At 50.3% G+C, this 13,972-nt stretch overlaps 1 protein-coding gene across 3 annotated transcripts in view; it reads left to right on the top strand.

The window, feature by feature from the left end:
* Positions 1 to 971: 971 nt before the first annotated feature.
* PTPA (protein phosphatase 2 phosphatase activator) overlaps positions 972 to 13,972 on the top strand; it is a 21,531-nt gene continuing 8,530 nt past the window's right edge. The window contains exons 1-7 of one of the 3 annotated variants that reach the window (XM_010168579.1): positions 972 to 1,069; positions 2,352 to 2,438; positions 7,389 to 7,514; positions 8,246 to 8,363; positions 9,907 to 10,006; positions 11,144 to 11,268; positions 11,783 to 11,883. In XM_010168579.1, the coding sequence (XP_010166881.1) occupies positions 1,010 to 1,069; positions 2,352 to 2,438; positions 7,389 to 7,514; positions 8,246 to 8,363; positions 9,907 to 10,006; positions 11,144 to 11,268; positions 11,783 to 11,883 (717 nt within the window). In that variant the 5' untranslated portion in view covers positions 972 to 1,009. The remainder of the gene's footprint in view (positions 1,070 to 2,351; positions 2,439 to 7,388; positions 7,515 to 8,245; positions 8,364 to 9,906; positions 10,007 to 11,143; positions 11,269 to 11,782; positions 11,884 to 13,972) is intronic. The other 2 variants (XM_010168580.1, XM_010168581.1) reach the window with 2 other exon arrangements.

Below are 13,972 nucleotides of genomic sequence, written 5' to 3'. Positions count from 1 at the left end.
GCTCGTGTTCAGCCTCTCCCGGGAGCAGCCGCCGCAGCGCTGCCAGGGTGGCTGGGGCTGGACAAACGCCCTCGGATTTCCCGGGATTACACAGATGAGCTGGGTGACTCTAACAGAATTCATAAACTCTTTATGTTTCCTTAACAGTGGTGTCTGCTGCGCTGCCTCCTGCTATTAAAAGTTGCACTTACAGAGTATAATGCGAATTACCTCTGTCCTCCCAGAGCATCTCTGGCTCTGCAGTGTCCTGGTGCAGGGCTGCCAGCTGAGAGAGCAGGGGCTTGGGGTCACCCTTGCAGCAGGGCTGGGTCCTTGCTTTGGATGCCAGGGAAAAGAGTCTAATGCATTAGCAACTTGCATTCGCATTACATATTACATCCTGGGCTCTTGAGAGAGCTTTAAAATCAAATTATCTTCATAACTTCCACCTGGCTGTGTTTTGGCATCCTCCAAGAGTCTGTGCTGCCTGGACAGAGGGCTGTGGCTCTGGACTGCCATCTATTGAATACCTCCAGCTTTGTCTTTACAAGTGTTGTCCTTTTTAGAGGAGTGCAGCTCAGGTATTCCCTAAAATCACCCTCAAAACAAGGCACAGTTTGTTAAGAGAGCTCAGTGCTTCAGCATGACCTGGGGCTTCTCTTCACTAGACAGAAATAATTAAACCAGCTGGGTATTGTCTTTGTTATCTCCTGCGCCAGCCTCTCTGTCTAGATGGGAAATGCATCTTTAGTAGTGAAAATAAACATAATGCCACTTGCTGAAGCCTTGCAGTGTCCTTAGGAGTGTGTTATCTGGGGTCGAGAGGATATTGTTTGGTGAGCGGGACTTGGTGAGGTAATGGCACGAGCTGGGATGGATTGTTTGCTTTCTGTCTCCCGAGAAATGAATGCTGATTTCTAAGAAAGGAAGGTGGAGGATTTCTTCTTCTCTACTGCCTCTATTTTACCTCTTTTTTTTGCATCTCCCAGGCACCTCTGAGGAGGTGGCTCCTCCCCTTCAGCAGAGCTTCATGATCCCCAAAAAGGAGATAAACATGGTTTCCGATATGGCCAAGTGGAAGCGCTCTCAGGTATGACTCTGGGAATACTGGTAAGTGCTTGTGCTTCAGTGGCAGCCAGGTCTGATCTGGGAACAGCCACCAAGTAAAGCAGGTTTGGGCAAGTAATGGGAAATGAATTGATTTGTGTTTTAAAGCAGGAGAGTCACTGCCAGTTTGTAGGAAAATGACTTGTCAGTGAGGAGTGGAGTCTGTCGGGCAAATGCTCTAACAAAGGAGCCAGGGAGAGCCCAGAGGCTCAGGGAGACCAGGGATGCTTAAAAATTATTACTGCTCCCTCTTAACAATGTAGACAAGGAGCTGGGAACTGTTTCATCCTGCCTAGCCTGCACGTTAAATCAAAACTGGATTTACCCAGTGCTGTTTGAACACGGTCCTGCTGCCCTCTGATAGCACCAGGCTGGGTTGGTTCCTGGAGCCTTCCCACCTTGCTGGACAGAAACGGGCTCTAGAGCTGAGACCTTCAATTTCCTGGATAATTTTTGTTTACAGTGTGTGCAGAGCTGGTGGAACAGGCAGGTTCTCCTCCCTCTGCCTTTGAGGGATTGGTATGGTAGCCCAGACTTGCCCCACTTCTTAGGAGCAAGTTCTTGCTTGATGACTGATCTGTGATGTCTTAAGAGAAACTTAAGGTCTAGCCAGGTCTCAAGCAAACCTCTGAGTGCAGCTTCCTTTGTTCAGTCTCCTGGCTGGGTGTAAGGAGTTACTCCTGGTCAGGATTTCTGTGCAGGAGGGGCAGCGTGCTAGTCTGGTGTTTTCAAAGACGTAGAGCTGTGGAGCTGCACTGGATGTGATGCTTCAAAAGCAGCAAATTGAAAGAGAAGAGTGGTGAGGAGCCTGGGCTGTCTCCCACTTCTCCACCATGAGTGAGCGTGGGAGAAGAGTAGAAGGAGGAAAGGGGAGATGAAGACACAGGTTTGGCAGAGGCAGTGCAGAGCAGGATGTCTAGGCACGACTGAGACTCCGCAGAGCTGAGGAGTTTGAATTTGACCTCATGGGATGCAGGGAGCTGAGGGAAGGGTTTCAGGGGCAGTGCAAGCTTTTTTTAGGATTCTCCTCTCTGTCACTTTTACAGTGATGCAGCATTCCCAGTGCAGTCTCCACCTGCCTCTGGTGTCTGCCAAAGCCAGCAGTAACCTCTCGGGCAGCCCTGCACCCCGGGTGTCCCCAGGAAAGCAGCGCTGTGTGCTGGGAAAGGTTCCCTGGGTGTGCAGGAGCGTTCCCATGCCGCTCTGCCTGCTCAGACAGCCCGTGGGTGCTCACTAACACCCTTCTCCCTCGGGTGTCTTTGCAGGCGTATGCAGATTACATGGGCTTCATCCTCACTCTGAATGAAGGTGTCAGGGGCAAGAAGCTCACCTGCGAATACAAAGTGTCAGAGGTAGGAGAAGAGTTTGAATCCTCTTGTTTCTCCCTTTTTGCTGTTTTTTGGTTTGTTGGGGTTTTTTGGGGTTTTTTTGGGCTCTATAGTGAATATTTCCTAAGTGAGGAATGAGTTGGCAGCTTATCTGGGAACCAGGGAGAATAAAAGTGGTTGGGTTATGCTCGAGGATGTCAGCCTGCAGTCCTTTCCCCAGGATGCAGAGGCTCTGTGTGTGCTCTCTGGATGGGAAATCAGGGAAGTCACAAGTGGACAGAAGCTGGTAATGAAAAGGGAGGATGCAGAAAGGTTAAGTTTTAACCCTCTTTTCACGGTGTGGCTTCAACCAGTGATGTTCTCAAGATGTGGTTGCAAGCAAGAGGCTGAAATGTCTGTACTGTTCCTACTCTGCCACCGACCTTTCTGTGGGACCCTGGGCAAGTCACTTGTCTCCCTGTCCCTGAGCTTCTTTGTTGCTCAGGCTGTGCTAACAGCACCGATCTCCTCAGCCCATGCTGTAGCTGAGCTGTGTGAGGTCTGGTTTGACAGCATGTGAGCTCAAGACATGTCATGGACTGGACCTGCCTTGCCAAGGGCTGTGCTGGGGGATTTGGGGGGCTGTGGAGCATGCAGGGGGGCTGGGCTGGGGGGGTGTGTTTAGTCTGTGGGGCAGGATCACCCCTTCTGTGTCACACACTGGATCCCACTCCCTTGTTCTGCGTTGCAATGAGAAGATTCTTGGGTACGTTTTACTGTTCCAACTTATCATGGCTTTGCAAGAAAGCTGGGAATAGTCTGAAAAGATCCAGGCAGAATGGGAGGCAGACTGGGCCCTGTGTGTTTGTAGGTTCTCTCTGGTGTGGATGATCTTTAACCGAGTCATTTATGTTTGAAGCAGGGTGTTAAAGCCACCAGCTTTCCCTTCTAGGAGCCAGTGTGTGAATGAGAAGCTTGTAGTTCAAGAGGGGGATCAGAGATAATGAGTCCTTCCCTAACAGGCTTTGTGTGCACCTTTTGTTCCTCCAATTCAGTAGAAACTGCTGTCAAATGCTGCTCTTGCTTTCCACTGTTGGCGTTTTACCTTTGAGTTTTGTCTTTGTCATGATCTCGCTCGTTCCCAACCATTCACAGAGCAGTTCTGGGGAAACAAAGCATTAAAAATAAGCAATACAAAGCTGAAAAAGCCTTCCCCAAACATCTTCCACCAACCCCTTTGAGCTGTCAGCTATCTAGGAAAAGCTGTATCAGCTCTGCTTGCACGCAGAGGATCCCTCTTGGAGTGTGTATTTTCCATCCACGGTCCCAATCCAGGTGAAAAACAAGAGACACGGTCCCGACTGCTTGCGAAGTGGCAGGGAACACATCTCGTTCCCCTCGTGCTGTGGAGAGCAGGAGCCTGTGACTTGAGGCACAGGTGGAGCATCCCCAGGGTTGCCTTGTTGATGAGGTTGCCTGTTCATGCGGGTTCGTTTGTAGATCAAACTGCTTATCTGTGCTTTTAAAGGCTCAGCCCCTCGTGGCCTCTGCTTGCATCTCTGCTCTGCTTTCTTCTCTTCTGCTGTACCTGCTGCTGATGTGCTTTTGTGCCGTCCCATCTTCCTCCCTGATCAAATGCTGGGGACGCCTTCCTTTGGCAAATGACCTCCTGGAATCCTTTCTGCTGGATGTGTATCCTCTCCACCACTCACTGGTATTGCTTTGCTGTGGGGAAAAAGCAATACAGCAAAAAGCAAGTATGGTCTGCTCTGCTGTGAAAGAGACAGCTTAATGGTTCCCAGAGCAGCCTGTGTCGATACCAAACTCTGCTGGAGTGAGAGCTGGATCCTTTGGGGGCTGAGCCCCTTCTGAGAGTTGCTGAGCTTGCTCTGCTCCTACTGAAAAATTACATGGAGCTGTCTGGGGTTTTGCTGGAGGCATCTGACAAGTAGTGATAGCTGAGCTGTTGGTTAGGACTCGGGCGTAGACACGATGTCTGGCACAAGGTTTTATGACTGATAGGCTGTGACCTGCCTTCTCCTGGAGGGAGTGCATTTCACAGGAGGATCCACGCAGGGGCTGCAGCCTGGAGCCATTTTTCAAAGCTGTGACTTCCATCAGAAGAGCAGTGCAGCAAGGAGGAGGTTAATTTTGGCCATACAAGGAGCAGAGGTTCCCTTCAGTTTGCTGTGCTGGGGGAAATTGGCTGGCCTTGTGGCTTGCTCTGGTTTCAGGAGGGAAGTGGGGGAAGCAGCAAGTGCCCCGATTTTAGCAGCTCCCCCCTTGGGCAGGGCCTGAGGAGCCCCCAGGGACAGGCTTGGTCCCCAGGGACAGCTCTGGCTGCTGTGGTGCCTTCTCAGCACCTCTGTCTGCCTGGCCCCTGCTCTTGAGAGATGCTGACAGGTCTTTGCTCTGTAGGAAGCTCTGTGCTTTGCCTTTGGGACCGGTGGCAGACTCGGGGTCAAGGGGATGCAAAATCAGCACAACGAAAAGAGCAAGGAGAGCTGAGGGGGCAGGGGGGGGAGGCTGCCCTTGCTTTGATCACTGGAAAAGTAAAGCAAAAATAGAGCTTAAAAACCCAGCCAGGCAAAACAAGGTTGCAGTGGTGCTGATGGTTGTGTTCCTGTAAGCTCTGCTCTGCTCTTCCCCTCCTTCTCCCTCGCTTCCATCAGCTCTGGATGTGCAGGTTTCCTCTGCTGGACAATGAGAAGCTGCTTCTTTTAGTAACCCCCTTTTCAAAGGGCTTTGAGCCCAAAACGAGCTGCATCTCTTTAATTATTTATGGGCATGGCTGAGCTGGCAGCTGGGTCCTGCTCTGCTGTGTTCAGTGGGGCTGGGCTCTTTAATCCCTTTGAAGGGAGGGAGTGGGGAAGGGGAGGTTGGACTCTCAGCCCCCCAAGGCCCACGGGCAGGTCTGGGGAGGGGGAAGGAGCTGGTCCTTGCCAGCCATTTATCCAGGCAGTACCGGGTGCTCGCTGAGAGGGGTTTGAAATGCAGTAGCTGCTCTTAATGAGCTGCTGGTGCTGGTGGATAAATCACCAGCATGATTTAATTATTTAATGCAACCCAGTGCTGGGGACGCTGTTGCTTAATTGGAGGGGAATGCAGTAGCCAGGAAGGAGCAGAGCTGAGTCCAAACCTGGCCCGGTGCAGTGAGGAGACGTGGGGCTTCTGCAGCGCTTTGGGCAGCAGGGAGCTGAAGCAGAGGGGACCACGTGTGTCTGGGGCACTGGCCTCTTAGTGGCTCCAGCTTGCAGCCTCACCAGGGCACCCAGAGCTTCTGGCCCCCCATGTCCCTTGGCATTTGGGTCTTTTGTGTTCCTGGTGTGCTCGAGTCTTGTCCTCTGTCCCAGCCTCTAGCCTGACTCAGTGGCCAAATGTCAAGGTCCTGTGGGGTGGTGGATCCCTTCCCTTCCTGATCCCACTTCCCGCTGGTTGATCCCACCATGTCCTCGCCTCCTGAGGAGCTGCAGTCTGTGGGGGGCTGTGTCTGCCATGAGACCCTTCCTCCTGGGAGCAGCGGGCATGGGGAGCCATGTGCAGCTGGTTGAGCGGCAGCACGGCTCTGCTGCGCCCGTCTCTCCACCCGCCCCCTTCCCGTGGCACTTCAAGGGCTAGAAACTTGCTGGGCTCGGCTGTTTCCTTGTCCTCCCAGCAAGCAGCATGAAGAATTGAACCACAGCCCAGGAGACCAGCCAGCTTCACACGGTCGATGCCTCCAGCAAAGTCAAACCAGCCGCCGCTTCTGCTGTCCTCTTTGTCCCCTTGAAGGAGGAATCCCCTCTCGAGACAGAGGAGCCTGCATTGCCCAGGGCCTCGCCAGCTGCTGTGGTGGCTGACGCTTCTCCCGTTGCTTGGAGTCAGGCGAGGAGAATCCCAGAGCCTCTGGCAGGCTTGACCAGTTGTCAGCAGAGCCTCCTAAAACTGTGTGGAGCTGGTTGAAGTGCTGCCAGTGGTGTTGCCTCCTGGTACGTGGGGTGTAGCCACTCCCCAGCGGTATGGGCAGGGCAGGGAGGGGGCTGTGTGCACTGGCCAGCCCTGTTCCTAACAGTAGGGCTTGAGCCAGCGGGCTCTGTTGCCTGTTGCACCTCTCGTCCTTCAGGGCTACAACAGTGCCTCCTCCAGTCACTCATACATCTGACACGTGTTCCTCACCTTCTCCTTGCAGCACCAGGTGGAAGAAAGATGGCTCTGTTGTCTTGCTGTTTATTTGTCTTCTCATCAGCTTTTGTGTTTGTATTGAGACGTTTCTCTGAGAGCCCAGAACTTCTCATGCTTGGGAAGTCTCTGGTGAGACTACTGGTGGCCAAACTGGGCTGTCTCTTACCCTGGGTAGGTTGCATTTTGCCACGTGCACTGGCTATCCCTGGGTTGGAGCTGCTCTAGCAGTCTGGCTGGTGTGGGTTTGAAGCGATAGGAGTCATGCTGAGAAGGTTGACTTGTGATTAGGCCCTGGGTGCTGTACGAACACTAACACCATCACTGCTAATCCTGGCTCCTAAGGAACACTTCAGGACAAAGATTAGAGGCCTTGAGAAGGGCCTCTGGGTCACATCCTCAGTCACTGGTGAGGATATGCAGTAAGTCCTGTGCTGTATCTCATGGGGGACACAGGCCACTCGAGATGCAGAGACTGAGTTTTCTGTTGGGGGTCCCTGAATTGTGTAGCACTTTCCTGCTTCTCAGTCCTGTGTGCCCTGCAGCTAGGAGCTTGCTGCAGCTCTTCTCTCAGGGGCTTTAGATCATAGTGCTGTTATAGCTCAAGAAAAACTGTGTGGGCAACTGGAGAGCCTGCCTCAGGCTGGGCTTTGTACTGATCTGCTGAGGGGAAGGAGAGTTTTCCTGGCTCCTCTGCATTTTGGGGAGGATTGGCACATCCCATTTCTGCTTGCCACCCTTAGGAGGATGGTGTGGACTTTAACGCCACCAATCCAGGGCAGACGTGTTGGAGCTGGTTTATGTCACCATAACCCCTCATCATCTTTGTCTCTGTAGCCCATTGAAAAGCTGGTAGCTCTTCTGAACACCCTTGACAGATGGATCGATGAAACCCCGCCAGTGGATCAACCTTCTCGCTTTGGGAACAAGGCCTTCAGGACCTGGTATGCCAAACTAGACCAGGTGAGCATGTCTTGTGTGTAGTGTTATGTGCAGGTCCTGCAGAAGGGCAGCGTGCAGCAGCCAAGTAACCTACAGAGGAATTGCTCAGATAAGCTGTGGAGGATCTACCTCTTGATATGCATTGCTTAGTCCTCACCTGGTGCTGTCTTCTCCTCTTATGAGAGCATCTGGTCCATGTAAATGCTCTTGGCTTAATCTCCCAAGTCCTGGATGAGCCATGAGGGCCCTCCAAACCCAAGGAACTCCTTTGCTTTGTAACTGCCCTCTGTGTCTGATAGCTGATGGGTGACACACAAAATCAGAGGAAGGTTGTGAAACTGCTTGACTTCCTTCAGCTCAGAGCACTTGACCTGCACCGAGCTCTGGGGGTGGCACAGACACGGTCACAGCAGCACTGAGCTTGCAGGTGGTCTGCTGCCCCAGTAATGCTTTTGTCCTGGAGATAACTCAGTGGGTAACTGGGTTGATGTACTTGGATGGTGAGGCTTTTTTTCACTACAGGACTCATGTGGCCTGGATAAGTGTTGTGACAAGCTCTCCCTGAACTGCTCCATCTCTGGAGATGACTTCTTCAACAGGAGAATTTGCTTCTCTATCATACTGGCTCTGGCCACTGTAGGACTGCAGCATTGCAGCTCCCACTCTGCAACAGCATCTGAGCAGAGGGTGACTTGCTCCTGGGGACCGTGACAGATCTACACTCACTCAAGGGAGTCTTTTTTGTCTTTCAGGAAGCAGAAAAGTTGGTGGCAACAGTGATCCCCAAGCATTTGGCTGATGCTGCACCAGAAGTGGCTGTGTACCTGAAGGAATCCGTGGGCAACTCCACCCGCATTGACTATGGCACAGGTACCTGGGCATGTGTGCTGTGACTTCCTCAGGCAGTGACCCTTTGGAGCTTGGTGCTGCATTTATTTCCATATGTTATTACCACTGGTTTTAGTGCCAGCTTGATACAAACACCTTCCTTCTGGGGCCTCCTCACCCCAACATCCAGTGTGGGCTCTGACTGGGAGAGCTGAGGCTGGCAGCAGGGCTGTGCTAGACCTATGACACCCTTTTCTCATCTCATCCAAGGAAATGTGAACCAAGCTCTGCAAGTCATTCTGGGATAAGGTGTAGGAGCTGCTTTACTGCATACAGCAATCCTGCATGGCTGATCTGCAATAGGCAGCTTAGAGGGGTAAAATATAATTACTTGAATTGGAACTAGAATGGGAACCAAGTTTGTGTTCAGTTGGAGGTGGCTTGAAGTCTGGTGCTCACTGTGACCTCACTGCCTACAGAGGGGCTTTGAAATCTGAAGGTAGGAGCATTTTGCATCTAAGGAGACAGTGAATTGCAGGTTGGAGTAACCACACTGGCTCCAGTTAGGCTTGAATCCAGAATTGTCTCCATGCTCTGCTCCTCTCTGGAGGAGAGGTGGTGTGCTGAGGAGAGCGTCCTCACCAAAAGGCAGGAGAGCAAGACACTGTGGGTGGGAGGAAACACGACTTTGGACCTGGGCAGGGAGGAGAATGTGGATAAAAGGGTGGAGAGCTGAGAGGAGGCTGAGCAGTGCTTGCTAGGAGAGCTGTGGCTCACCGGCACCAGGGGGAGATGTTGTCTTTGGAAAGGGACCTGCTGGCTGGGGTTTTGTCAGCTCCAGGAAGGAAATTCAGCCTTTCCTCCCCTGCTGGGTGTCCCAAGCCAGTGGCCCCTGTCCTAACTCACAGTGGTTAGACCATAGGTGCACTTTGTTCCTACACTGGGAGCTTCACTTCTTCATAGCATGGAGCTGCTGATCTTGTACCCTCCCTTGTTCTGTGGTCCCTTCCACTAAAAGCCATTGCTCTGGCTCTGCTGATTGTTTCTTTTCCTTGCTGTTAGCTGGAGGACCAAGCTGCAGAGGCTCAGCCTGAGGCCCCAGTACCTTCTGGGACAGGTTGTTCCCAGCAGCATCATGCAATCTGCATCCTTCTGACACAGATATTTTTGAAGCAGGAGGAAATCTGTTTACTTGCAGATGTGAGGTTCTCTTGCATCCCCTGAGCAGACAACTCTGCAGTGCTCCACTCCCCCTGCTGTGCCACGCTCCTGGGAAAGGCTCTGCCCTGCTCCCAGCACACCCAGTGCTGGAGCTGTTTTTCCTCAAGAACTTTTTTTTTTTCCTCAGAGTTACTAATCACCTTATGAATGTCTAGAAGGTATATTTTGGGTGGGTGCTGTGTGGGGATGAAATACTGTCAGCTCATGTCATTACTAGGATGAGGTAGCACCTTAGGGACAGCTCTCTGGGGCTCTTGACGAAGGGAATGTGACTGCTGTGATTTCTGAAGAGCCACTGTTGTGCCCACAAAAAGGTTGCCCTGGGAACATCAGTGTCACATCTCTTTATCTCTTTTAACTTCAGGGCATGAAGCTGCATTTGCAGCCTTTCTCTGCTGCCTCTGCAAAATCGGTGTGCTCAGAGTGGATGACCAGATGGCCATCGTCTTTAAAGTATTTAACAGGTGAGGTGATGGGAGGAGAAGGGCTGGAAGCATTGGGCTGTTTGGGGGCAGAGCTCTGACAGTGCCCACTGCCAGCTGTGTGAGATGTTACTGCTTTTTTACACCAAACTGCTCCTGTAGTCTGGGCTGGTGGTGCCACCTTTTTTCCACTCATCCCCACCCATTTGGGAGTGAGAAACTGTAAGAAGAACCTCCTCCTGGGGCCTGAGCTGGACATGTCAAGGGCCTTCTACAAAGGTGTGTGTGTAATTAGAGAACGTGGGTTGCAAAGGGCTTGCTGGCCCAGGGAAAAAGGCAGAATGGGAAAATCAAAGACAAATGTAGACAAAATGATGAAGCAGATGTGCTTTTTAATGGGCTGTACAGTGACCTGTTATAACTGTCTCCAAACAGTTGATAGCACCTTGTCTGTTAGAGGCTGAGTGTCTTTCTGGAAAGTTGCTTTAATTGAGCGTGAGTTATTGAGCTCTGCCAAGATATGTGGGTGAAACTCTGTGCTTTGTGATAGACAGGAATATCTGATCAGAGGATCTAACATCTCTTTAGGCATTAAAAAAAAAATAAATTATGAAACTGGCAGGCCTCCACTGCTCCTCTAGATCTGTTTCCAGCCCAGGAGGTGGAGTTGGTAGTGATGAAACTGATGGAATGGGTGTTTGGAGTCCAGAGATCTAATCCCAGCTCTATCACTGTTTGATGGCATAGAAACAATTTCCTTCAGTTGTACTTCCAGCTTTAGTTTTCCACCTGAGAAGTGGAAGGAGCGGTTGCTGTAAGGTGGAAAGCTTTCTGAGCTCTTTTGGAAGTTGTTGGAGAGTGAAGTGTCAATGTTTTCAGATAATGGTGGGGATAAGGAGAGATCTGCACTGACATAAGACACTGCAGATAAAATAAACCCCTGCCACTTGATTTCTTAGGGAATTTGATGTAAAACAACAACAAAACCCCAAACAGTTTTTAAAAGGTGCTAATCTACAGACCATATATATGAATATATATTCCATGTACTGCACTGTCTGTGGGGGTCCAAGTGATGAAGTTGTGTCCTTCTCCAGGCTGGTTGTTCTTGTCCTCATGGAAGTCAGTGAAGAGAGAAGAAGAGCTTCTCTTAATCCTTCCTTCCCTCTTTGGTCTCAGGTACCTAGAAGTGATGCGAAAACTTCAGAAGACCTACAGGATGGAACCTGCTGGCAGCCAGGGCGTGTGGGGCTTGGATGACTTCCAGTTTCTACCTTTCATATGGGGCAGTTCCCAGCTGATAGGTACTAATAAAAATCTTCTTGTGTCCTAGCCTGCCTCCTGCCCTGGCTGTCTAGGTTGCAACGATGATGGGCCTTGGGACTGATTTTTAAATTAAAATATGTCAAATTTGGGTATAATAAGGAAGAAGAGTTTGCTTGGGGCTTGCCTTTTTTTTTTTTTATTCTCCCCTCAGCTTTCCAAATGAAGCTAGTTGCTTAGGTTGGGAGATGGAAGACTTCCTCGTACAGTACATCTGTCTTTATTGTGATGACTACAAGCTTTTTAAAAGGAGAGTCTTGGTTTTGGTGCAGGAAAACACGTTTTCTGCTCTGGGAAGTTTACCAGGTGCTCTCACTGCTGAGGCAATGGAGTGGGAGATGAGATGGAAAGGAGCAGCTCTGTGCTGACTTCTGAAGAGCTCTGATGGGAGGATTGTGTTTCTTCAGGAAGAGGGGCAGGACAAGATCTGATTGAACTTGGTCTCAAAGGATGGTGTGATATGGGTTACTTCCTATTGTCTCTTACTCTTTTTAGACCATCCAAATCTGGAGCCTCGACACTTCGTTGATGAGAAGGTGGTAAATGAAAACCATAAGGACTTCATGTTCCTGGAGTGCATCCTCTTCATTACAGAGGTGAGGACTGGAAGGTTTGTCCCATGGGGAAGTTCTCTTGACATTAGATACTTTGCTCTGGCTGTGGTTTTCTCTTCCTCCTTTGCTTGTTTGTTTGCTCTCATGGAACTTGTGGATGAGCCATTGCTGCATGTCTGCAGTGCTCTCCTTGAATGAGTTGAGACAGGGATGTTGAGAGGAAAGTGTAATTAAGCTGGATGGGCTGTGGATTCCACTTGATGGGAGCTGTAACAAGAGCAAACAAATAACTTGAGATCATCACTTGGATCAGTCAGTGGGAACTTGGATGAAGAAGACCAGTGCCTGTGAGACACTAGGAAGATGAAGTAGGAGCTGCAGAATGATGGGGCTTGCCAAGATAACCTCCCTTCCCTCTAGCCACTGGGTGCTGCCTGGCAGCCCCTGGGCCTCCCCTTGCTTAGGGCAGGCTCCCAAACCTCCTTGCAGCTCCGTCTCCAGATTCTCCCAAAGAATTGCCCATTAAATGTGCCTTATTTGCAAACGATCTAGAAGAGGGATGGTGCTGAGGTTCACCCAGCTGGCAGTGCTGTCAGGACCATGTTCCTGCCCAAGCCCTGTAGGGCCCTTGGATGAGGGACTGGTGATACTCAGCGTGTTGCTGACCACGGGCAGTGTTTCTCAATCAGGGAGCTCACAGCTCTGTCTCTTCAGCTGCAGTGGTGACCTGCCCCTGTTTCTACCATCTCCCCTGCTGTACAGTCTGGGCAGGGGGAGCAAGAACCACCTGCTCTGGTGTGGTGGAGGATTTCTTGTCTCTGGCAAGAGAGAGTTGATGGGATTAATTTTGAAGGACAGAGTGAGGTTCTTCCCTTGTTCTGTTCGCTTACCCCCTCCTTGCCTCTGTAATTTAGTGATGAGATGAGAAGGGAGGTTACAGAATCTGAATTTAGCCTTTCATGTAGGAAATTTTCATAGGAGCCTTTGGCCCAAACCCCAGGAGGTGCTGTGTCAACAACTGCTGAATCTGGCAGGGTTTGTTGTTACCTAGCACCTTCCAAGGTTTGACCCTTAAGGCAGAGATAAATCGTGCCATGGGTAGTGAAGAGGTACTGGCAGAAGGGATCAAGGGGAGGACTGGCAAACAGGGGCCAGGGTGCTCTAACATTTATTTTAATTTGGGTCTCTAATATCCAGGCAGTGCACTACCCTGTTAGAAACACAAAAACCTGCATCTCCGGACATGTGTGTAGAAAATTCTGCAGTGCACAGGTGACATGAAGTGTCAAACACACAGCACCGTACCTGCTGCTTCAGGTCACTCTGCTTTGGCCTCCAGAAAGTTAAGCTTTTAAAATGAGCAATTTCACTTATTTTTCCACACATTTGTTGAGAAATCATGGAATTTGATGTTTCTGCTGAGTTCCTCAGTGCCACCTGGTGGCAGGGAGCCCTCCTCTCGGGCCCTCCAGCTGTGAGCTGCTAAGGGATGGCAACAACCTGGATTATCAAATGCACAGTAGTACCCTCCAAACGCTTTCTCTCCAAAATTAACAACAAAACAAAATAGCAGGAAAAAAAAGATAGAAGGGATTAAAGATCCTAATAAATTAATGATATTATTTTCTTCTGAGCTTGTCAGCTCTCCTCTAAAGGTCTCACACACGTAGCAAACACCGCAACAGTTCCCATAGTGGGTCTTACTGACGTGAGAGCAGGTTTTGTCCCTCCAAACGCTTTCTCTCCAAAATTAACAACAAAACAAAATAGCAGGAAAAAAAAGATAGAAGGGATTAAAGATCCTAATAAATTAATGATATTATTTTCTTCTGAGCTTGTCAGCTCTCCTCTAAAGGTCTCACACACGTAGCAAACACCGCAACAGTTCCCATAGTGGGTCTTACTGACGTGAGAGCAGGTTTTGTTTCACAAGCTACAACCGAGGTAGGTTGTTTTCTTTCAACCAAGAGAATATTCTCTTGAGCAGATATTTTTTCTCAGCTCCTGGGTGACATTTCAGGGATATGAACGTACACCAGCCCGGTGTTTGCCATGTGTATATTTAAACCTCAGGCTCTTAAAAGTAGCAGGGAGATGATGTCCAGGTTGAACCCACCGTTGGATCCTCCTT

This window comes from Antrostomus carolinensis, unplaced genomic scaffold (genome assembly GCF_000700745.2).
Source record: "Antrostomus carolinensis isolate BGI_N321 unplaced genomic scaffold, ASM70074v2 scaffold24735, whole genome shotgun sequence".
Classification (NCBI taxonomy): domain Eukaryota; kingdom Metazoa; phylum Chordata; class Aves; order Caprimulgiformes; family Caprimulgidae; genus Antrostomus; species Antrostomus carolinensis.
Note: the sequence above shows the minus strand (reverse complement) of the source record. Positions and strands in the feature narration are given on the sequence as shown.